The sequence below is a fragment of the Heterodontus francisci genome, chromosome 30, assembly GCF_036365525.1.
Source record: "Heterodontus francisci isolate sHetFra1 chromosome 30, sHetFra1.hap1, whole genome shotgun sequence".
In the NCBI taxonomy this organism is placed as follows: Eukaryota; Metazoa; Chordata; class Chondrichthyes; order Heterodontiformes; family Heterodontidae; genus Heterodontus; species Heterodontus francisci.
The window spans coordinates 54,718,069-54,743,532 of NC_090400.1; the positions used below are offsets into that span (position 1 = coordinate 54,718,069).

At 47.5% G+C, this 25,464-nt stretch overlaps 1 protein-coding gene across 3 annotated transcripts; it reads right to left on the reverse strand.

Moving 5' to 3' along the window:
* Nucleotides 1–713: 713 nt before the first annotated feature.
* Nucleotides 714–24,683, reverse strand: rad51c (RAD51 paralog C). Of its 3 annotated transcripts, XM_068010687.1 has the most exons (9): nucleotides 24,243–24,665; nucleotides 22,004–22,262; nucleotides 20,108–20,274; nucleotides 15,748–15,881; nucleotides 11,116–11,247; nucleotides 10,463–10,529; nucleotides 5,605–5,665; nucleotides 3,034–3,094; nucleotides 714–2,656 (listed from the first exon to the last, which is right to left on the reverse strand). In XM_068010687.1, the coding sequence occupies exons 1-9, from the start codon at nucleotides 24,358–24,360 to the stop codon at nucleotides 2,549–2,551; spliced, it is 1,107 nt and encodes a 368-aa protein (XP_067866788.1). In that variant the 5' UTR covers nucleotides 24,361–24,665; the 3' UTR covers nucleotides 714–2,548. The 3 variants fall into 3 exon arrangements, with proteins under 3 accessions (XP_067866788.1, XP_067866791.1, XP_067866790.1); XM_068010690.1 differs by lacking the exon at nucleotides 5,605–5,665 and having other exon boundaries at nucleotides 2,566–2,656; nucleotides 24,243–24,683; XM_068010689.1 differs by lacking the exon at nucleotides 714–2,656 and having other exon boundaries at nucleotides 3,038–3,094; nucleotides 5,587–5,665; nucleotides 24,243–24,683.
* Nucleotides 24,684–25,464: the final 781 nt, after the last annotated feature.

A 25,464-nucleotide genomic window follows, 5' to 3' on the forward strand; every position in this document is an offset into this window, starting at 1 on the left:
TCAGTAATCGTGCCAGAAAACCCCATGTGGTTCACGAATTCCCTTTAGGGAAGGAAATCTGCCATCCTTACCTACATGTGGCTCCAGAGCCACAGCAATGTGGTTGACTCTTAACTGCCCTCTTGCAAGCCACTCAGTTGTCAAAGACAATTAGGGAGGGGCAACAAATGTGACGCCCACATCCCACCGAAGAATAGGGAAAAAACAACCTCCAGGAGTTAGTGCTCCTGTGGACAAGGAGGGAAGAACATGGGGGACAGAACAAGGAACGTTTACTGAAATTCAAATGGTTTAAGGGTTATTAACTGATAATTAAAAATATTGCACCCCTTAATCAAATTTGATTGGATTCTTTGACTAAGTAACGGAGAAGGTTGATGAGAGCAGTGCAGTTGATATTCTGCATAAGAACCAGCGGGGCGGGTAGAGAGAACAGGAGAGTTTATTTTTCACAGTGAGTTGTTATGGTCTGCAATGCACTGCCTGAAAAGGTGGTGGAAGCAAAATCAATAGTAACTTTCAACAGGAAATTGGATAAATACTTGAAAAGGAAAGCGTTAAGGGGAAAGAACAGAACTAATTGGATAGTTCTTTCAAAGAAACAGGCATGATGGGCTGAATGGCTTCTTTCTGTGCTGCACGATTCTACTTGACAGCCAGCCAGTACCACGTTCTTCAAGTACATTCATTTCAAATAGCCTCAGGTTTATGACAGAGCATCAATGAGTACGAGTGAGTGTCGTGTTAGCTATGATTTATTTTTCATGGATTCTTAAATACAATTTGTTCAGGGCTGCACAACAGGCGAAGCTTCATTGAGTGACAACAGCACTGCGTTCCCGAGTGCAGAATTTGTTTCTCTGCTTCGTGTCTAACACGGGTTCCATTTCTTGAAACAAAGTTCAGGCTTTTTTTCCCCTTTATGTCGTCCAGGAACAAAGCAAATACAGATCAAGCTTCATCGTCAGGTCTCCATACAGCCCCTACAGGTTCACCTTTAATCATTTAACACCTCACAATCTTTCACTTGCAATACAGAGGCAGAGGTGGCTCCTGAGTCTCTGAGTCATGAAGGTCATGGGATCAAGCCCCACTTGAGAGACTTGAGCCCATAATCCAGGCTCATACGCACAGTGCGGCAGTGTTATGCCAACAGAGGCCTTAACCCAAAGCCCTGTCTGTCTTTCAGCTGGATGTAAAAGATATTCATTAGACAGAGCAGGGGAGTTCTCCCCAGTGTCCTGAACACTATTGATCCCTCAACCAACATCACTAAACAGATTATCTGATCACTCATCTCATTGCTGTTTGTGCGTGCTGTTATACACCAATTATTTGCTGTGTTTCCTACATTACAGCAGGGTCTACATTTCAGTAAAGTACTTCATTGGCTGTAAAGCACTTTGGGGATGTCCTAAGGTTGTGAAAGGCACTATATCAATGCAAGTTCTTTCATTAATACTATCCTCATGAGAAGCAGTTGACTCCTTGCTACTGTATAGCTCTGTGAGGACTTTGCAGTGGCTTTACATCAGGTGTGTGTATATACAGAACATGGTGCTTAGACATGCAATGTGGGGGGGGGGAGGAGGAGGGAAAAGGAGTGCCTGACAACTGAAACTGAGCCTGTTCCAGCACAATGTTCTTAAACATACACAAAGAACAGTTAAGAGTCACTCATAGAAAAAGATAGGACTTGGATTTATATAGCACCTTTCACAAACTCAGGATGCCCCAAAGTACTTTACAGTCAATGCAGTACATTTGAAAGTGTAGTCACACTAGTAGTGTAACAAAAGCGATAGCAGGCTCCCACAAACAGCAATGTGATAACAACCCGGACCCTGGGATCTTTTACATTTACTAGAGAGGGAAGCTAGAGCCTCAGTTTAACGTCTCATCCGAAAGGCAGCACCTCCGGCAGTGCAGCACTCCCCCCGTACTGCATTGGACAAGTAATCAGAGTGATTAAGATGAGTTTTGTATTGTGAACAATGATGGGGTTTGTGCAGGTAAGGATCACACAGACTGTGACAAGTATACACAGGCAGTGAGAGACAAACAAACACTAGGCTGGGGTGTGGGGGAAGAGATGGTTACAAAATACATTTACTTAAAATGAGGCAGAATAGGAGAGAAAAAAAAAAACTCATTTCGTAGAACATCACGACAACTGGAATCTCGCAAGCAGGCAAAAGGGTTTGAACAAGTGTGAAAACTTTTCAGATTTGGCCTGTTCAGGGGTATTAAAAAGATCAGCGACAAGTTTGACTCCTGTTAGAAAAGAACAATGGTTGGGAGTGGAATCGGAGGTGTCTTATAGTTAAATTCTCTGTCTCTGACACTCTGGCCAGTAAAGTCCCAGCTTCCGTTGCCAACGTCTGCTCAGCATCTCCCACAGTCATGTGGCCGAGATAGAGAACTCAGTGGTGGAGTGGGTAGGGCCACTGTAACTCAGTAACTCCCAACTCTTTGGAAAGTCAAAATACACTTTCAATTTTCCCATTAATTGAAATGGGACAATTTCCTGCCCGTCCTGTGGACAGTGTCAGTGTCCATCTTCATCTTCCGTCCTCGGACGCTTGCGTGGGTTGTTCCCATTGTCAGGTGAGGTTGAAGGCGGGTTGGATGAATGGACATCCCGAAAACCAAGTGACTGAAAACAAGACAAGAGAGCAGCAGTTAAACAAGCTCAGCTTCAGGATCGAGAGCCTTTGAACAAAGAAAACTGGTTATCTGTTGGGCAATAATTCCGTCGCATCTAGGGTCCAACCTGTCTCTTCCTCTCTTTTACTCCCCATTGGAACCTCTCATTTCCTCTCCCCCACCCCCCCCCCCACCACTCCCCCCCAATGCAACCTCTCATTCCTCTCCCTCAGCTCCCAATACTATGCCAGAACTGGGAATACGCAATACTGAGATTTGAAGGACCGTGCTCTATCACCCAGCACTGACACCTCTCGCCTAAAATGAACAGAAAATAAAAATCAGCAACCAACATATACAATTTTTAGAAATACACACAACACTCACAGTTATCTGGTACGGTACAGTCGCTTCTTTCTGACTTGGGGATTTGTAGAGGGAGGCAAACCTAGAGAGAGAGAGACAGAAGATGGACACAGCAGAAGCTGGGAGGAAAGGATTTGAAAATGCAATACATCACATGCCTGACAGGTTCTAGTTACCTAGTGGATGGGCAATGCCCACTGTTGGCCTCAGTCAGTAGCATGGACTGGAGAGACAGGACACTGCACAGGATTTCAGTTACATGCTTCCAGGTCTATTCATTCACTCAATCAGCTGCTTTGGAAATCAAAGCCCTCTAATTTTCAACTTGTATTTTCAGAGTGAGCATTGACACCGTGGTGTCAACCAGTGAGCTGAAGGCAGGGTGGCACTTACAGTAAAGCAATGTGGTGTCCAGGCGTGAGTGACCGGGGAATTATCCAATCTTCTCCATTCCGGCCGGGAATAGTGGTGTCATTATATGCAGCTCTTCACTTTTGGCACGAAGAAGTGGAGCTTTCAAGACGGAGATTAAGAGTTTTTTTTATTGGGTTAAGGGTATCAAGGGGTATTGGAGCAAAGGCGGGTAAATGAAGTTGAGCTGCAGATCAGCCAATCGCTAACTGAATGCGGAACAGGCTCAAGAGGCTGAATGGCCTCCTCATGTTCCTAAGCAATTAAATTTGACACAGTTAATCAGTTTGAATATAAAGTGGGAATTGGACAATTATCTGAAGAGAAAAAAATTGCAGGGCTACAGGAAAAAGGCACGGGAGTGGAACTAGCGGAGTTGCTCTTGCAGAGAGCTAGCATGGACATGATGGGCCAAATGGCCTCCTTCCTTGCTGTAACCATTCTATGATAAGCAGATTGTTTCAAATCGAACAGTAACTGGGAGATAAGTAACAGCAACCAAACACTGGTTTCTGAGGTGTTGCCATTCTCTTGAAGTGTATCATCAGATGTGCCCTTTCACTAATGACCATACGGAAGGAAATCTACCACCCATACCCGTTCTGGCCTATATGTGACTCCATACCCCATACCACATGTTAGACAATCTCCAGGGCAACTAAGGATGGGCAATAAATATCGCTTTCCTAATGAAGACCATATCCAGAGTAAAAATAGATTAGTTTACTTTTACATAGGATTTACAGTACAGGAATAAGCCATTCAACCCAACTGTCCATGCCATCATTGAAACCATTGCTACGACCAGGTTAGAAGGGATCTAGGGGTTCCCTCTTAGCCTTTGCCTAGTTTAACCATAACAGGGTTTAATTTTAGAAACATCATGTTTTTAGCTCCCCCTCAGTGACTCCGCGTTCACTGCTCCAATTGTAAGGCAAAGAAATTATACAGGTTTCCTTAGATTTAAACAAGAAAGGTGGAAGTTTATTCATCTTAAACTCTAATCCGGTTAACAACTACGAATATGCGACGCGACCACGCTAGCATGTATACTTGATAAACACACACGCAGATAGAGACAGAAAAAGTAGAGAAGAATAAAGGGGGTAAATTTGAGACATTATCGGGATTATAATTACAGTCCTTTAAGTTCAATGTGGAGTGTTTGGTTGTGGTAAGTCTTGCAATTTGTTGCGGCCCAGTTCATGCTTCAACTTGTTTCGATGTCGCAGTCTTTTCTCTCCAGAGGTTTACGGGTCGTCCATGAGTCTGGTGGCTTGGGAGACAGAGTGTGTGAGAGTATGGGCGGCACAGTGGCGCAGTGGTTAGCACTGCAGCCTCACAGCTCCAGGGACCCGGGTTCGATTCTGGGTACTGCCTGTGTGGAGTTTGCAAGTTCTCCCTGTGTCTGCGTGGGTTTTCTCCGGGTGCTCCAGTTTCCTCCCACAAGCCAAAAGACTTGCAGGTTGATAGGTAAATTGGCCATTATAAATTGTCACTAGTAGGTGGTAGGGAAATATAGGGACAGGTGGGGATGTTTGGTAGGAATATGGGATTAGTGTAGGATTAGTATAAATGGGTGGTTGATGGTCGGCACAGAATCGGTGGGCCGAAGGGCCTGTTTCAGTGCTGTATCTCTAATCTAATCTAGAGAGACAGACAGAGAGAGAGACCAGCTGCTTTAACCAGTCCTGCTTTTGGGGATTTCAAAGCTCTTGGTTTGGGGTGGGGTGGGGGTTGTCGGGCTGTCTCTTACTGACAAGATGTGAAAGCATTGCCCAGAACAATCTCTATTAATTAAATCAGTGAGCAATTCTTTTGTCTCTCCAAGCACGGTCTCTTAGTCTGTAAATGTTCTTCCAGCCAAGTCTCTGGTGATCTTCAAACAAGTCATTTCTTCACTCCAGCAACAGTTTAAAATCAATGTTCATATGGCAAAATTAATATGCCTCATTCTTGGCAGTTGGGGGTCTGCATGCCACCACACACTGATATTTGACACGTAGATATCATGTTTGGAGTCCTTAGGAGCTACAGTGTGATGGGCCAAGATAGGCCTGTCGGAAGTGGGCACACAGGGCTGCATCAACTCAGCGCCACCGGGGAAGAGCACAGCTGTTTAACAAGCTGCTTTCTGGATAACTCAGACCTTTGATCTCTTACCTCGGTTTAACCTCTTACCTCAGCTTGCCCTCCCAGCGAAGAATTAAGCGGATGGTGGCTGCATGACCCCAGCTTTCACCTGAGCAAAACAACAAACCATTTTAAGCAGCGTAGACAGTCATAAGCCTTCAGAGTTATGGAGGCAACAGAAGGAGAGAGCCTTCTCTACACTGCTCCCATTTTTTCCCCCCAGACAGCAGCTATTGGTGACTATTCTGCTGTTGCCATTTACACTTCCTTAGACCAATTGTCCCATTACCGCCCTCTTTTGCCTTGCACCATCATCCCATTTGTCATTTAATCTCTTTACACCCCTTCACAGACCCTCCCTTCTATTCTTTTCTCCCCCTCTTCTGCCTTTCCCTGCTTCTGTACTTGCTTAAAACCTGTTACAACATCTCTAACTTCTTCCAGCTCTGATGAAAGGTCATTAACCTGAATTATTAACTCAGTTTTTCTCTCCACAGATGCTGCTGGAGCTGCTGTGCTTTTTCAGGATTTTCGGTTTATATTTCAGATTCGCGCAGTCACAGTACTTTGCTTTTGTGTGTGAGGAGCGTGTCACAATTTACAGGGTGCCATGGGGAGAAAGGAAGGCAGAGGGATTAGATTTTGGTACAGGTACAGTGTCTCCCTTCGATGCTGCATGTTCCCAGATAGACAGCAGGTTAAATACTATCAGTACAGAATGCACATTATACAGGGGGAGCCACATGTGCTGCATCAAAGTGTGTTGCACCAGACCTATATGTTATTCATCTCCTTAAAACATCCACACCAGCGCACAGTGGCAGCAGTGTGTACCATCTGCAAGACTGACTGCAGCAACTCACCAAGGCTCCTTTGACAGCACCTTCCAAATCCTCGACCTCTACCATCTAGAAGGACAAGGGCAGCAACTACACAGGAACACCACCTCAATTGGTGCAAACTTCATGAAAGATCATGTGAAATGTGAATATGGAAGAAACTGGAGAAATTGAAAATTGGATCTCCAGAGACACTCCCCCTCCATGAGCTGTTGATAAGATCACCTGAAAATCCAAGAATGGCTTCTATCAGATGTCAAGTGTGTTTTTTTAAAAATTCATGCAGTCCATGTGGTGTAGGTAAACCTACAGTGCTGTTAGGGAGGGAGATCCAGGATTTTGACCCAGTGTGAGTGAAGGAATGACAATGTAGTTCCAAGTCGGGATGGTGAGTGACTTGGAGGGGAACATTCAGGTGGTTGTGTTCCCATGTGTCTGTTGCCCTCGACTTTCTAGATGGTACAGCTCATGGGTTTGGAAGATGTCGAAGGAGCCTTGGTGAGTTGCTGCAGTGCATCTTGTAGATGGTACACACTGCTGCCACTGCACCGGTGTTGGAGGGAGTGAATGTTGATGGTGGTGGGCTTCTTTGTCTTGGATGATGTTGAGTTTCTTGGGTGTTGTTGGAGCTGCACCCATCCAGGCAACTGGAGAGTATTCCATCACACTCCTGACATGTACCTTGTAGATGATGAATAGGCTTTGGGGAGTCAGGTGGTGAATTACTCGCTGCAGAATTCCCAGCCTCTGACCTGCTCTTGAAGTCACGGTATTTATGTGGCTGGTCCAGTTATGTTTCTGGTCAATGGTAACCCCCAGGATGTTGATGGTGGGGGAATTCAGCGATGGTAATGCCACTGAATGTCAAGGGGAGATGGTTAGATTGCACGAATGTTACTTGCCACTTATCACTCCAGGTCTTGCTGCATGCCAGCACGGACTGCTTCAGTATCTGAGGAGTCACGAATGGTACTGAACACTGCAATCATCAGCGAACATCCCCACTTCAGATCATATGCGAGGGAAAGTCATTGATGAAGCAGCTGAAGATGGTTGTGCCTAGGACACTATCCTGAGGAACTCCTGCAGTGACGTCCTGGAGCTGAGATGATTGACCTCCAGCAACCACAACCATCTTCCTTTATATTAGGTATGACTCCAACCAGTGGAGGGTTTTCCCCCCCGATTCCCATTAACTTCGATTTGGCTCAGACCCTTGAAGCCATACTTGGTCAAATGCTGCCTTGATGTCAAGGGCAGTCAAACTCATCTCACCTCTGGAGTTCAGCTCTTTTGTCCATATTTGGACCACGGTTGTAATGAGGCCTGGAGTTAAATGACCCTGGCGGAACACAAACTGAGCATCGATGAGCAGGTTATTGCCGAGTGTCACTTGATAGCACTGTCAACAACTCCTTTCATCACTTTGCTGATGTTGGAGAGTAGACTGATGGGGCGGTAATTGGCCAGATTGTTTTTTTCTCGCTTTTCATTTTTAAAGACAGGACATACCTGTGCGATTTTCCACATGGTCAGTGTTGTAGCTGTACAGGAACAGTTTGGCTAAGGGTACAACTAGTTCTGGAGTATAAGTCTTCAGTACTACAGCTGGAATGTTGTCAGGGCCCATAGCTTTTGCTGTATCCAGTGCCCTCAGCCATTCCTTGATTATCATGTGGAGTGAATTGAATTGGCTGAAGACTGGCATCTGTGATAGTGGGAACCTCAGTAGAAGGCAGAGATGGATCATGATATTGAGATACCAGTAGTTATGTGCAAGTGAGGCACTAGCATACAGAAATGCATGGTGAAGCTGCACTGAAGAACTGCTCCTAGACATGCTCAGATAATTGACAACAGCGTGAAATGGTTACTGTGACTCAGGAGAGCGAGAAACTTTTTTTAAAAATCAAGGCACTGGCACGTGCTCTACAAAGAAACTAAGTAATGAAACAATCAGGATATAGTTAAACCCACTGGTATCTGTCAGAGGGACTGAAATTCAAGTGAAGAGGGACATAAAATTTGGACTCAAAAAAATTCAGGTTTGGGTTCCTTTGTGTGAACAGCAAGTTAGGACGATTGAGGGAAAGGGAGAAATACTTTGTAAGGATTATCCATAAGACGGATATAGGAGAAGGGAGAGCTGGAGAGGCTTTTAAGTCCATGATTTCTTGATAACGTGGTAGACTGTCACTTTCTGTAAAATGTATAAAGGCTTTTCTTTATCTGTACCTAATGTATCGTATTGGCCAAATGAAACACAGACTAGTTATGTGTGTTGATGTAAATTTAATGTTAACTGGCTGTAAAGTCCAAGATGATCCAAGGCAAAATTAGAAAGAGGCATGAGGTTGGGGAGGTGAAGGGGGACACAGGGAGGGTTTGAGCTCAATTGACTGTAAACACAAGTACCTGTTTCAGTGAGCATGCTTTGGAATTTCAGTGCGGGCCATTTGCATGCAACATTAACTTTTAATGAATTGCAAGGGTTTGACTCGGTGACCAAGAACACATTCTTGGTAATATAAGCAATTAAATGTAACCAGCATTTGGACTGTCAGTGGTGAACAACTGACTACACAATAGTTTAATAGTGTTAAAAATATGTTTCCACCATCTCACACAATGACTTCAAAATGCAGCCATTTCCCACACAGTAAACACAAGTGACTTTTATTTTCAATATGGTGTAGCCACTTGTTGCTGCAATTTTAAATCGAGTCCAGTTACTAATGTGTAGATTTATAATTAAAGGGTGTTGTTATGCATTTCTATCTGCTTAGGGGACCCTATACTGCCAGCTCCGCATTACACTCTACATGTGCAATGCATTCACTGATATCCAAATCCTGGTTACATTTTAACGTTGGAGTTTTCTCATTCAGGTAATCTGGTGAGTAGTTACACACGCTGACCAAGAAAGTTCCGGACAGGAAGCGCACTCTGTGCGGAGTTAGCCAATCGTGGCTGGGGACAAGAGGCCGATGGGTCATAGGGACACAGAGTATTAGCCAGCATTCTCGCTGCAGATCGCGTGCCAGCTGTGTGGACATTTGGAAAGAATAGAACAAGGCTCGTCACCTTCATTTTCATAACAGCCCATGGCCTCCTTCACCTCCCCCCCAGTGCCCCCCACCTTTCCTCCAATATCTCCATAACCTCCTCCAGCCCTACAAACCTCCAAGATCTCACACTCCTCCAATTCTGGCCTCTTGTGCATTTCCCAATTCTAATCGCTCCACCATTGGCATCTGCACTTTCAGCTGCCTAGGCCCTAAACTTTGGAATTCCAGTCCTAAATCTCTCCGGCTCCCCACATCACTCTCCTCCTTTTAAGACACTCCTTAAAACCCACCTCTTTCACCAAGCTTTAGACCAATTGCTCCTGTGAAGCAGCTTGGGACATTTTTCTACATTAAAGGTCAAAGAGTCACAGAGAGATACAGCACTGAAACATGCCCTTCAGCCCAACGAGTCTGTGCCGACCATCAACCACCCATTTATACTAATCCTACATTAATCCCATATTCCCTACCACATCCCCTCCTACATTAATCCCATATTCCCTACCATTCTCCTACCACCTACCTACACTAGGGACAATTTACAATGGCCAATTTACCCATCAACCTGCAAGTCTTTGGCAGTGGGAGGAAACTGGAGCACCCGGCGGAAACCCACGCCGTCACTGGGAGAACTTGCAAACTCCGCACAGGCAGTACCCAGAATTGAACCCGGGTCGCTGGAGCTGTGAGGCTGCGGTGCTAACCACTGCGCCACTGTGCCGCCCCAGGTACTTTAGAAATACAAACTGATGTTGTTGCTTGACCCTCACTCCCAAGGTAAATATAATAATATTCACTTTCACTCCGAGCTTGTGGTGATGGGGGACGGGGTGGGAGGGTTAAACTGGTAACTGTGGGAATATAGCCCAGAATTTGAGGTTTGGGGAGTTGGGGGAGCGGGGAGAAAAAAGGGAAGATAGATAGAGTAGTTTTGTTTTTTAAAAAAAATCTAAGACTCAGCACTGCAATCAGCCCATAGGAAGGAAACAGTGATCTCACCTAGAGCAGGGACCAGTGAGGACTGGACTTGTCCAAACCGTGTGGTCATCTGGTTTGTCAACACTACCTGAAAGAGGAGATGGTCATTGTGAATGCCGAGCAGTGAATTTGTTGCAGTTACATAGGGTCCATGAAGATCATAGAAAGTGGCAGAGTTTGTATCAGAGAGAAACAGCAGACTTATCACAGGAACTTAAAGTAGCTTTAGTCATCGGGATTAACAGGTCAGCTGAACCCAATTGTATAACTGGCCAACTCCGTCAGACTGCCTAAAGGAACATTTTAGTTTCAAACAACTTGCTCATTCCCGAAACGAGGAAAGGATAGCTTGGGCAGACATTAAAGCCAAGTCCAGTCCGGCCCCAGAGAACAGTCCAGTTCACTCCACCCCAGTCCCAAAGCAAGGCAGAATCGGGTGAAACAAGGTCTGGTCCAGCCTGGCTTGGTTTGCTTTGAAAGTGAAACAGGGCCTAATTCAGTCTGGTCTAGTCGGAGGATCGCGTGCAGTTGCTGGGGATAGGCCAATCGGACGGCAGCAGGGTGAAGTCGAGGCCAGTCCAATCGTGGGCCATATCGGGGTCCGGTTAATGCAGCTGCTCCAGCCATTCCCACTCCAGTTACAGGGTGGAGCCGCTGTGCCAGGTTTTACTCACCGCCACGCTGTAGTCGTTGGCCATGCCGATGAGCTGCTGTGCCAGCCCGTTCAGGAGCCGTGTCCGCAGTGACAGATCCTCCAGGTTGTGCCGGAACGGGAACGCGATGCTGTCAATCACCACAATCCGCACCTGGTAAAACAGGGAATGGAGTTTAGCCCTACAACAGTCAAAACCATCTGAGAAAACACACCCAGCAATTACCAACCCTACCCCCATGACACTGGCTCTTGTTGGGGTACAGCTCCATAGGGGTGCAAACACCCACTGGTGCCTTGCTAAAGCCCTATGACCCTCCGAGAGCTCCAGCTTCCCTGGGCCCCGTCATATTGCTGGAGTGAGGGAGAACCTGACAACTGGTGAACCTCCAGCAGCTCCTGGTGCCTGTGTTTGCCAACCTGCACTGACTCCTGATCCAGCTCACTATTAACATTCTCGGTCAAAACCCTCCATGGCCTTGTCTCTCCAACACCAGAGCCGCCATCAAACCCCCACCACTCACCCGCCCGCCCGCCCATGATCATTTTGAAAATTATTTCGGGGATGTAGGCATCACTGGCAAGGTCAGCAATTAATTCCCATCCCCAATTTCCCTCAAGAAGGCGGTGGTGAGCCACCTTCTGAAGCCGCTGCAGTCCACGTGATGAAGGTACACCCGTGGTTGGGGAGGGAGTTCCAGGATTCTGACCCCCAGCGATGGTTGCAGAATGGCGATATGTTTCCAAGTCAGGATGGTGTGCGACTTGGAGGGGGAACTTGCAGGTGGTGGTTCCTCCAGTTCTGACCTCTTGAGCATCCCCAGTTTCCATCGCTCCACCATTGGCAGGCGTGCTTTCAGCTGCCAGGGCCCTAATCTCTGGAGTACCCTCCCTAAACCTCTCCATCTCTCTCTCCTCCTGCAAGACACTCCTTTAACCTATTGCTGACCAAGCTTTTGGTCACTTGCCCTAATATCTCTTTACGTGGCTCGATGTCAAACTTTTTAAAAATAAAGCTCCTGTGAAGTGTCTTGGGACGTTTTCCTACATTAAAGGCACTATATAAATGCAAGTTCTTGTTAAGTGGAAATCTGGAGCCAGACAGTTAGTGTTAACAAGCAACTCAAACATGGAGGGCATCACAGAGGAGCCTAGTCCCAATCCTACACGAAACCCATGTTAATTGTCAATTAATCAGGTTTAATTTTAGGCAGGTGGTGATTCACTTAAGCTGCCTATAAATAGACAGACTAAAACTGTGGCTGTTGGGTTAGGAGGTGTATGCTTGTAACGTGTAACTCTGTAAATAAATATAAATGTGTGTAAAAATTGGTTCAAGTTCCATCCTTCACCAACTGGCTTTCTGGAATAAGAACAACCCACACATAGACCAGGAATCACTACACAGCAATGAGGAGAGGTAGAGTTGATTCAGCACAGGAGGCCATTTGGCCCATCATTCCTGTGCTGGCTATTTTGAAAGAGCTATCCAATTGATCCCATTACGCCGCCCTTTCCTTACAGCCCTGCAAATTTTTTTCCCTTCTGGTATTTATCCAATTCTCTTCTGAATGTTACGATTGAATCTGCTTCCACCGGCCTTTCAGCCAGTGCGTTCCAGATCATAACTCGCTGTGAAAAAAATATTTCCTCATGTCGTCTCTGGTTCTTTCGCCAATCACCTTAAATCTGTGTCTTCTGGTTAGCGACACTGTCACTGGAAACAGTTTCTCCTTATTTACTCCATCAAAACCCATCTTAATCTTCTCCGCTCGAAGGAGAACAACCTCAGCTTCTCCAGTCTTCACATAACTGAAGTCCCTCATAGCTAGTACCATTTTAGTAAATCTCCTCTGCATCCACTCCAAAGCCTTGACATCCTTCCTAAAGTGTGGTGCCCAGAATTGGCCAGAATACTCCAGCTGGGGCCTAACCTGTGTTTTACATAACTTCTCTGCTTTTGTACTCCATGCCTCGATAAATAAAGCCATTGCTTTATTCAGATAGCCCTCTTTATTTTTAAACCCGATGTACGTTTTGAGCAAGTATAAAGTTTCATAATCAATTGCATGCAACCCATCCCGGCAAATACTTTCAGCACAGAACAGCCAATGGCTGGGCCTGGGATTGAACTGTTGCCGACAGTGTGAACTCCAGGTTTGTTGGCCAGACAGCAGTGAAATTTTTGCAGGATAAATGATCTCAACACCTTCCTGCCTACTCTGCCAATTCCAATCGCACCTTGGCTGCAGTGCACTGCTCCATCTAGTGGCTCCATCTGGGAGCTGATGGAGTCTGACAGGTTAACCCATCTTCTCCCTGTTTCGACGCAGTCAGACTGGTTTCTATTTATTTTATTTACGGTTCTCTTTTTAATTTCTACTGGTCCATATTGGGAATTCTAAATAGTGAGACACTAAGACTGCAGGGGAGAGGAGATTTAGGACTCCAAGTACACAAATCAGTTAAACCAGTAATCAGGCATGAAACGCAATTGGAAAGGCTAACGGAATCTTGGCCTTTATCTCAAAGGTGTGGATTGCAAAGGGGAGGAAGTTATGTTTCAATTGTAGAGAGTCCTGGACAGACCCTGTTGGGAGTACTCAAATGTGGAAGGATTTATGGCACAGGCCATTCAGCCCATCAAGTCCATGTTGGACAAAAAAAAAAGAGCTATTAAGTCCAATCCCATCTTCCAGCTCTTGGTCCGTGGCCCTGTAGGTTACAACACCTCAAGTGCACATCAAAGTGTATTGAAGGACTGCACTCAGCTCTGGGCACAACACCTCATGATATATTGGCTTTGGAGAGGATGGAGTACAGATCACCAGAATGTTACCAGGGCTTAAAGGGTTAAATTGTGAGGCAATTATATAAACCAGGCTTGATTCCCCTTGAGTTTAGAAATGTAAGGGGGTGATCAAATCGAGGTGTTTAAAATGTTGAGAAGGGTTCAATAGGCTGGATAGGGAGAAACTAGTTCCTCTGGTAGGGAAGTCAAAAACCAGGGAACAAGATCGTAAAATTAAAGCCAGGCCATTTGGAAGTGAAATTAGGCAGCACTTTTGCACGCAAAGAATAGTAGAAATCTGGAACTGCCTCCCTCAGAAAGGTGTGGATGCTGGGGGATAATTGGACCTTTCAAGACTGAGATGGATAGATTTTTGTTGGATAATGGAGACAAGGTGGGAAAATGGAGTTAAGGTGCAGATCAACCATGATCCAATTGAATGGTGGAACTGGCTGAATGGCCTCCTCCTAATGTGCCATCTAGTGCTCTGGATGAGAAGGTGCAGCTTCAGATAGAGGAGAGGTTGATATTTGGAGTCTCAGCCTGGGAGAATCATTGAATGGTTACAGCACAGGTGGTCATTCAGCCCGTCGTGTCCATGCTGGCTCTCTGCAAGAGCAACTCAGCTAGTCCCACTCCCCCACCTTTTCCCCGTAGTCCTGCAAGTTATTTCTATTCAGATAATTATCCAATTCCCTTTTGAAATCCAAAATTGAATCTGCCTCACCAAACTCTCAGACGGTGCACTCCAGAACCTAACCACTCACTGCATTAAGCTTTTCCTCATGTCGCTGTTGCTTCTTTTGCCAATAACCTTAAATCGGTGTCCTCCGGTTCTGGATCCTTCCGCAGTGGTTAGTACTGCAGCCTCATAGCTCCAGCAACCCGGGTTCGGTTCTGGGTACTGCCTGTGCGGAGTTTGCAAGTTCTCCCTGTGACTGCGTGGGTTTTCGCCAGGTTCTCCGGTTTCCTTCCACAGCCAAAGACTTGCAGGTTGATAGGTAAATTGGCCATTGTAAATTGCCCCTAGTGTAGGTAGCTGGTAGGAGAATGGTGGGGATGTGGTAGGGAATATGGGATTAATGTAGGATTAGTATAAATGGGTCGGCACAGACTCGGTGGGCCGAAGGGCCTGTTTCAGTGCTGTATCTCTAAATAAAATAAAATAAATACAATCCAACCCAACTGCTCTACCATCCTAAAAGGAATTCACTTTTTGTGAAGGATTCCGCCCTCCCCACTTAGATTTTCCTGAAATGCTGTTTAAATGGCCATTGTTCGGCTTGATGGAAGGCCCCAGGATGATGTGCTCTATGGTTTTCTCCCTCCCTGGCTCACATCTTTCTGCATCTTCCCTTCGAAGCTGCCCCTTCCCTTGAAGATCCATCCGAATTTGAAGATTCATTAGACCCACGACTTCTACCACCTAGAAGGACAAGGACAGCAGATGCATGGGAACACCACCGTCACCTGCAAGTTCCCCTCCAAGCCACACACCATCCTGACTTGGAACTATATCGCCGTTCCTTCACTGTCGCCGGGTCAAAATCCTGCAACTCCCTTCCTAACAGCACTGTGGGGTGCACCTACACCCCAACGACTACAGCAGTTCAAGAAGGCGGCTCACCACCACCTTCTCAAGGGCAATTAGGGACGGACAATAAATGCTGACCTTGCCAGCGACACCCACAGCCTAATGATTGCAACATGTGGAAAAGTCAGAGACTCTACATCAGCATCCCTCCCCTACAAGCCCAGTGTACTGCCAGTGTAAACTGAACTAGGTCTGTGAATGGAGGGGAGGAAAAGGGTTAAACCACCAGCTTCCTCCGACAGCTAGTCAGAGCTCGAGCCAGAACGTACCTTACGATGTTCAGCTAAGAAGTCAGCCAGCAGGTGAGCCTGTGCCAGCAGCTCCACGTAGTCATGGCAACGGAAGTAGTAGATGCGAGAGAGGATGCTGGAGACAGAGAAGGCCTCCGCTGCTTTCAGCTGAACTGTAAGACAGATGAACACCCTTAGATACAGAGATGGCCTCCCAGCTTCACCAACACTTCCCATTTCATCATTTCCACCAAGAGAATTTAGAAAACTACACACAGGAACAGGAGGAGGCCATTCAGCCCCTCGAGCCTGTTCTGCCATTCAATTAGAGCATGGCTGATCTGTATCTTAACTCCATCTATCTGCCTTGGTTTGGTAACACCCTCATCCAACAAAAAAATTTATCAATCTCATTTTGAAAGGTTCAATTGACCGCACCCCCCCCCCAACCCCCCAGCCTCAGCAGCTTTTTTTTTGGGGGGGGGGGGGGGGCAGGAAAAAAAAAAAAAGAGTTCCAGATTTCCACTACCCTTTGTGTGAAGAAGTGCTTCCTGACATCACCCCTGAATGGCCTGGCTCTAACAGGCTCTAATTCTAAGGTTATGCCCCCTTGTTTTGGACTCGCCCAGAGGAAATAGTTCCTTGTTATCTACCCCATCAAATCCTTAATCTTTGTCATGCTAGGCCCCCACCTGCCAAGAATGAGGTGCACTAATTTTGTCATGAACATTGATTTTAAACTGTTACTGGAGTGAAGAAAGGACTTGTTAAACAGATCAGCCGCGACTGGAAAAGACATTTGCATATTAACAGACGGTGACTGGAAGGACAAAGGACCATTCCCGGACACATTCAACCCACAATGGACCTTGATCACCAGGTATTGCGTGTAAGAGGTACATCCCAGAGACTGCTGAGGTGATACAATCCAAGACGTGGTCAGACCAGTTAGTCACATGACTAACCTGCCTGGCAACCTGGGTTTTTCTGAATTGTACAAACAGTTTGAACTCAGAGTGTCTGTTTGCTCCTGGACTGAGACGATCTCTCCTGTCTGCTCCCATCTCTTTCTCACAAGCCTCTGAATCCACTGAAGACATATGAACCCCAAAAGAGCAAAGTTTCCTACAGCAAACAAGGTTTAAGAAGAATACTGGGTCCCAACAAGAAGCAAGATCTACCTGCAATCAAGGACACTACCGTGAATGCGAAGAACCGCAACAAAAACTCTTCAGATATTGCCTCAAACTTTTCCACTTTCCTTTTCTTCTGCTCTTTTCTGTCTCTATTTTCATGTGTGTATCGCGTATGCATGCTAGCGTGGGCGCGTCGTGTATCCATAGGCGTTAACCGAATTAGAGTTTAAGTTTAATAAATTTCAACTTTTCTCCTTTAGTTTTTTTTTAAAGAGATACAGCACTGAAACTTTAAATGCAAGAAAACCTGTTTATGTTGGTTTCTTTGCCTTGTAGTTGAAAAGCGGTGAACAAAGATGCACCAAGGTGGGAGCTAAAAACACAGTGTGTTTAAAATTAATCCCTGTTACAGTAAGACTAGGTGAAGGCGGAGAGGGACCCCTAGACCCCTTTTTCACCTCGTCGTAACATAATCATCAACACTTCAGTTAGATCACCCCTTAGTCTTCTACATTCAAGGGAATACAAGTCTGCTCTGTTCAAATCAACAACTAAATAGCCAAGAAATTAGGCTGTGTGGTTCCTGGTTTCTCAAGTGCTATGCAGCCCCAAAACAGTGGCAGGATGTGCAGAAAGTGCCCCTCATAATTCATCCTTTTAGCCCCAGTACTATTGTGGTGACTTTGCGCTGCAGCCCCTCTAGGTAGTTTGATGTGCAGGGGCGGATTTGATTGCATTCCTGGCATGGAGCAGCGTTCCCCTGGGGAAGGGAGTGCTGCTCGGGACCTCTGACCCTGTCGTTATCCCACGTATCTGCTCCCAGAGGGTGAGGCTCCCCACCAGGAGTGTAATTTCATGAATTTCCCTCCCTAGTATTCCAGTTTACAACCTTAAATAAAACACATTGGCCTAGAGATTCAAGAGTTCTCAGTTTGTGCGCTCTTGGTAGCATGTGTGCACGTTCATTCCCTGTCCGCCATTTTGGGGCTTTAATAGGCCGCAAAGAGCCTGAAAAACGGGCGCCAATCTCTCTGCTATTTAGTTGTTAATTTGAACATGATTTTGAACTTAATCTGTTTTTATTTTCTATCACAGTTTTCAGTAATCATTCCTTGTTTGGGTGGGTTAAGTCACAACAGTTTAATGCAAGAGTTTTGGGGAAAAAAATTTAATTTTGCGATTCTTTCTGAACTTGCACAAGTCAGATTTTTTCATAAAATGTTATCTCCACAATTATATTCACACCCCATTCTGGTAGTCACAAACCCTTGCTAGGTATAGTCCCTCAAACAGCAGAAGCCCACTGGGTTCCTACACTACAACAGAGACTATACTTCAAGAAATACTTCGTAGGCTATAAAGCCCTTTGGGATGTTCTGAGGTGATAAGACGCTATATAAGTACAAGACCTTATTTTCATTTCATAGCATCATACAACACAGGAGGCCATTCAGTCCATCATACCTGCAGCAGTTCTTTAAAAAGTCTACCCAATTAGTCCCAGTACCCATAGCCACGATGGGCTGAATGTCCTTCCGCAGTGTTTTTTTGTTAAGAGATACAGCACTGAAACAGGCCCTTCAGCCCACCGAGTCTGTGCCGACCATCAACCACCCATTTATACTAATCCTACACTAATTCCATATTCCTACCACATCCCCACCTGTCCCTATGAGAACTTGCATACTCACACAGGCAGTACCCAGAATTGAACCCGGGTCGCTGGAGCTGTGAGGCTGCGGTGCTAACCACTGTGCCACCCACCACTGTGCCGCCCACTGTGTTGTATGAGTCTATGAATTATTTCTGTCTCTCCTCCTCTCTATTGATGAAAGGCCAGACCCCAGCTGTTGTGCTCACGAGTGCTTGACATAAAAACACAAGCAATAGGAACAGGAGTAGACCATTCAGCCCCTCTAGCCGGCTCCGCCATTAAATATGATCATGGCTGATCTTCTGCCTCAACTCCACTTTCCTGCCTGCTCCCCATACCCCTTGATTCCCTGAGACACCAAAACTCTGTCTATCTCAGCCTTAGCTATAAAGCTCTGGTTAGACTATTGCGTCCAGTTCTGGTCACCACATTTCAGGAAGGATGAGGGTCCTTGAGAGGGTGCAGAGGAGATTTACCAGAATGGTTCCAAGGATGAGGGATTTTACTTACAGGGTTAGGTTGGAAAAGCTGGCTTCGTTCTCCTTAAAACAAAAGAGATTGAGAGGAGATTTAATGGAAGTGTACAAGATTTTGACAAGCTTAGAGAAGTTAGAAATGGAAAAACTGTTCCCATTAACAAATGGTACAAGGACTAGGGGACACAGATGGGCAGAAGATGCAGGGGGAATATGAGAAAGCACTTTTTTTTTTTAAACACAACGGATGGTAATGACCTGGAACTCGCTGCCCACAAGGGTAGTGGAAATGGAGACGTTCAATGACCTAAAGAGGAAGTTGGATGGCCACCTGAGAGAAATAGACTTGCAGGGCTGGGGGCGTTCAAGCTAGGGAGTGGGACTGACAGCATGGCTCCATGGAGAGCCGGCACAGACTCGATGGGCCAAATGGCCTCCTTCTGTGCCGTAAATGGCTCCATGACTCTATACTCTGTGACGGAGCACCCACAACTCTCTGGTTGACCCCTTATTCTGAGACTGTGACCCCTTGTTCTAGATTCCCCAGCCAGGGCAAACAATGTCTCAGTGCCTGCTCGGTCAAGCCCCTTCAGAATCTCAACTTATCTTAATCTTAAGTGTGACACAGCTGTGACTCTCTATTTTCATTACAAAAACAGAAGAACTTACATTTATATAGCACCTTTCACATCCTCACAACATCCCAATAAAGTCCCAATGACGTCCCTTTTCTTAAATAGTGTATTCGGTTTGCGCATAGCAAGATCCCATTAAGATTAATAACCAGATAATCTATTTTTAAACGATGTTGGTTGAAAATAAATATTGGAACAGAACTCCACTGCTCTTCCTCCAATAATGCTGCAGGACCTTTGACAGACAGCAATGTCTCAGCTAAAAGATGGCACCTCTGGCAGTATCAGTCTGGAGTGGGACTTGAACCCACAACCTTCTGACTCAGAGGCGAGAGCACCAACCACTGAGCCACTGCTGATGGCCTCTGTGGAAAGTTTAACTCAGGCCTCCCCAAGGCCAACACTGATGTCCCGCAGAATGGAGAACGACAGTGAGCAGCACCCCAGGCCCCCTTCCAGTTTGCCTACTGAATAGATGCAGTCAGCTGATCAGCCTACCTTCCTCCTGGCCGGCCTCGGCAATCAGGTGACAATGGTGCACGGCAGCTTGAGCAACGTCTGCTACTCGGTCCACAATAAAACTGCCTTCAGTGTCGATGTACACTGACTCGCCGTCAAGACCGCCAAAGCATTCGGGGATTTGTGCGTCCACCACCAGCTGGATACTGTGCAACACAGAGAAAAAAAAACAGACATCTCAGTAGATCAAGCAATCGTAAATACACAGGTTTCCCCTGCCTGTGTTACCTTCCTCTGGCTGTATGCTATTTTTGTCCCTCTCCTCCCAAACAGCTCCACATCTCTGCTGGTCCTTAGATAGAGTGACTTTCTTCTTGTTGTGCATGATAGGCAAGCCTAACCGCCATTCCTTTGGGACTGGACGGAGCTTAGTGCTACAAGAAATTTGCACGTAGCTTGGCAGACCAGATTTTGTGGGGCTTACACTGTTTGGCACTCAACCCACCAGCGGACTGCTGCAGTCCCACAGGTGCTCTCACTGCCAGGAAGCTCTCCAGCATGCCAAGTGGACATTCTTCATAGTCCAGTCAGGGCAGTGAGTGTTGTTAGGCAATGTGACGGCGGTGTAGTGGAGGGGGGGGGGGGGGGGGGGGGAGGGGGAAGAGCGGGGAATTAGGGATAGATTTTTGTTAGGCAAGGGTATTAAGGATTATGAATTGAGGCAGGTCAAACGGAGTTATGATACAAATCAGCCATGATCTAATTGAATGGTGGAACAGGTTTGGGGGGCTGAATGGCCTCCTCCTACAACCTCACGCCCAAGCCTGACCCAATCACATGTAGATTCAGAGTCTTACAGCACAGAGAGAGGCCATTCAGCCCATTGTGCCTGTGCCAGCTCTTTGAAAGAGCTATCCAATTAGTCCCACTCTCAGCTCTTTCCCCATAGCCCTGTAAAACGTTTTCATTTTAAGTATTTATTCCATTTCCTTTTAAAGTTACTATTGAATGTGGTTCCACTGCCCTTTCAGGCCATGCATTCTTGATCATAACAACTTACTCCATTAAAAAAGTCTCCTCTTATTCCCCCCCCCTGTCTTTTTTGCCACTATCTCAAATCTGTGTCCTCTGGCTAAAGGCCTGCTACCCGACATGTGTCGGGTTCAGGTCTGGTCGGTTCGCTCTTCCAGGTCCGGGTCGGACACATGCAGTACTACCTTTTGCGCTGCTGGGAGGAAAAGGGAAGTTGAGCAAGTAAGCGTCAAAACTTGAAAAGCCTGCCGGAGCTGGGAGTCCAGGACGTCCTGGAGGGAAGCTCTGAGCCTGCGCAGTGAGCAAGAGAGTGTCTCTATGATGTCATCGCGCTTATGCTGCAGCTTCCTTCCATCCCATTCCATCCATCCAAAAGTGGTAAGTACAGTGAGTGCACTATGGATGTAAAACGAATGCTGTCAGCTGGAGAAAGTGAACATTCCGGTGGTCGAGTCGGGCTCGGGTCGGGCGTGGGAAAAAAATGGAAAGGACTCGGGCTGGGTCGGGCCCGGGTCCGATGTGGTTCTGTTGGGTTCGGGTCAGGTTTTTTTTCCCCAGACCCGAGCAGGCCTTTACTTCTGGCTACCAACCCTCCTGCCATTGCAGGCACGTCTCAGCAGGAGGCACTGAGCAGAAATCTGCAGCAGGGACCGTAGGATTCCCCAGCCCAGGGACACTGTAGCTCCCCAAGCCTTCACCCTGACCAAGACCAAGTAATGCGGCAGGGACGAGGGATCGAACCTGGGCTCATCCAACATGGCTCGCAAGGCCACTGAGACGCTCACTGCCCATTGACTTCGGAGAAATAATTATTGATAAACCACCATGCTTTGCAAATTTGTATTGTGCATCATTTTAGTTCGAAGTTTGGGACATGGATTGACCGTGTGGGGAGGTTCCTACCTTAGCTGAGTTTTCCCAACACCAGGAGCACCGCAGATCTCCACGATTTTGCCGATAGGCACCCCTCCCCCAAGGATTTCATCCAGAGCTGAGCTGAAGGTGATTATGGAGCCTTGAGCGTGCTCCTGCTCTAGCAGTTCCAGGGCAGTGTACTTCCGGATGGATGGTAGCCCCACATTCTGTTGGGATTCCTCTCTGGAGTCCTCCCGTCGCACGATCTGTAGGACTTCCAATGCCTCCTCTTTGGAGATGCCCAGCTCTAAACGGTGATGTAAAGGGATACACACTCAAACAATTAAAATAAGACTGGTATCAGGAAATACTTCCCCGCACTAGGACTGATTGGCAGAAGGAACGGACTGCAGGTGGGAAAAATCCTGCAATCATTTGGATGCTGCAGTGGGAGATTTTTTTCCTCCCAAAAAATATGCTTTATTCAGAAAAATCTGTAAAACAAGTGCATTACAACACAGTTCAAAACAGCATCAAGTCAAACAATACAAAGAGTGCAAAGGAAATCAGTTTTCTTCAATACAGGAGTGAGTTGCCTCACAACCCTTCCATTCCATTTCACATACAATATACATTTTACAGCAAACCCATATTTGCTGGATACAGCCCAAGGGGTTTCCATGGATCCAGCCCCTCAGTTCACCTTGGTGGGAGGACCTTACACTGTGGTCTTTCCCCATTGAGCCTTTGCTGCGGCTGCCCCAAGCATTAGTGTGTCCCTCAGCACGTAGTCCTGGACCTTGGAATGTGCCAGTCTGCAACATTCGGTCGTGGACAACTCTTTGCGCTGGAAGACCAGCAGGTTTCAGGCAGACCAAAGGGCGTCTTTCACCGAATTGATGGTCCTCCAGCAGCAGTTGATGTTTAACTCGGTGTGCGTCCCTGGGAACAGCCCATAGAGCACAGACTCCTATGTTACAGAGCTGCTTGGGATGAACCTTGACAAAAACCACAGCATCTCTTTCCACACCTGCTTTGCAAAGACACATTCCAGAAGGAGGTGGGCAACTGTCTCTTCTCCACCACAGTCACCGTGAGGGCATTGTGCGGAGGGAGTGAGATTCCGGGCATGCAGGAAGGAACAGACGGGGAGGGTCCTTCTCACCACCAGCCAAGCTACGTCTTGGTGCTTGTTTGAAAGTTTTGGTGATGAGGCATTCTGCCAAATGACTTTGGCAGTCTGCTCAGGTAACCATCCGACGGGATCAACCACCTCCTTTTCCTGTAGGATCTTGACATTCCATGCAGACCACTGCCGGACGGTCAAAGGCATTTTTCTGCACAAACTTTTCCACGAAGGATAAGTGATACAGCACGGTACAACTGAATGGAGCATTCCGCGACAGTGGGAGATGTTAGAACATTTCTGGATGGATCAAGGGATGTATCTTGCGATGCCAGAGCTGAAGCAGATTATTGCACACTTTTAGACATCTTAACTTTGTTAACACTGCACCTCTTTTGCCCATCTCCAGTTGCCCAAGAGTCTACCATATAACGGGAGCCACATGGAAGCCAGTCAGTGCCAGCTTCCCTTCCCTGAGTGAATCTATATAAATGCAACTTGCTCTTTTCCTTTTAAGGGAAATATTCCTGACTTAATAAGACTATGGAAGAAAAATCCCCTCCTCTTTCTCCCCTCTCCTCTGCTCCGGGGAGCGGCTGGCAGCGGTAGAGTCCCCGATCCCCGGTGGGTGGCGGCGACAGGGACCCGGCTCCGGGGGCAGGTGGCGGTGACGGGGACCCCTCTCTGAGAGTGGGTGGCAGTGACGGGGTCCCCGATCCTGGGCGGATGGCGGGGGCAGGGACCCGGCTCCAGGGGCGGCTGGCAGCAACGGTGATTCCCCTCCCGGGGCGAGTGGGTGGTGGCGGCAGGGACCCCAGGCCGGGGGGGGGGGGGGGAGGGGTGCAGGGGCGGGGACCCCTCTCCGGGGGGGGGCGGCAGTAGTGGGGACCCCACTCCCGGGGCAGTTGGCAACGGCAGGGACCCCACTCCCAGACGCAGGTGGCGGCGACAGGGACCTGGCTCCAGGGGCAGGTGGCAGTGACGCTGATTCCACTCCGGGGGCAGGTGGCAGCGACGGGGTCCCCACTTCAGGGCGTGTGGCGGCAGCGGGGACCCCGCTCCCGAGGGGGGGGGGCGGGGACCCCACTCCCAGGTGGGGGGGGGGGGGGGGGCGGGGACCCCGCTTCCCGGTATATTCCGGCCGTTCGCTATATTTTTTACCTCTGCTGAGCTCACTCGCTCTCACTCCGCGCAGATCCTCGGCGCTTTGGAATCCGGAGCCGATCAGCTTAACCCTGAGGCCGGGTGGAAGGGGGAAGCTGCCCAGGTCCCTCTGCATCTTCCCCTCCTGCAGCGACCAGAAAGCCGGGGCCTGACTGCAAACAAGCGCCCGGACCCGCTCCTGCCCACCGGCCTGCCTTCTTGTAAACCTCCCCTCAGAGAATCACCTCACACTCACTCTCAATGAATGAAAATAAACAGGCGGCAAGTTACAGCTCGCCCCCAAACTGCAGCAACATTCCCGCCAACAGACCCTGAGAGCCACCGGCGGCCTCGATAGACATTCCCGCCTCTTAAAGGAGCAGCACAGCCTGTGGGTGGGGTTGGGGGAGGGGAGGTTGTGGAGGGGGATTTGGGGGAGGGGGAAGGGAGGTTGTGGAGGGGGATTTGGGGGAAGGGAGGTTGGGGAGGGGGGGGGTTGAGGGGGAGGGGTGAGAGGGAGTTGAGGGTAAGGGGGTGGAGGGGTGAGAGGGAGTTGAGGGTAAGGGGGTGGAGGGGTGAGAGGGAGTTGAGGGTGGTGGGGAATACAGCAAATCAGCTGCTGAATCAGCATCTACAAGGCTAAAGAGACAGATTAACATCAAGTTATCAAGAGCATATGGACAGGTTAAGTGAGTGGGCAAGATCATGGCAGTGGGAATTTTGTGTGGGGTAGTGTGAATTTATCCACTTGGGTAGAAAAGCAGAATATTTTTTGAATGACAAATGATTAGGAAATGTTCATATTCAGAAATTCCTGGATGTCCTCATACACAGATCACAGAAAGTTAATGTGTAGGTACAACAAGCAATTGGGAAAGCAAGTGGTGTATTAGCCTTTATTACAAAGGGATTGGAGTATGAGTGAGGAAGTCTTACTACAGTTACACAGGGCCTTGGTGAGACTGCACCTGGAGTATTGTGTACAGTTTGGCGTCTCTTTATCGAAGGAAGGATATGCTTGCCATAGAGGGAGTGCAACAGAGGTTCACCAGACTAATCCCTGGATTGGCGAGATTGTCTTACGAGGAGAGATTGAGGAAACTAGGCCTGTATTCTCTAGAGTTTCGAAGAATGAGAGGTGATCTCATTGAAATTATAAAATTCTTACAGGGCGTGACAGGGTAGGTGTGGATAGGATGTTTCCTCTGGCTGGTGAGTCTAGAGCCAAGGGACATAATCT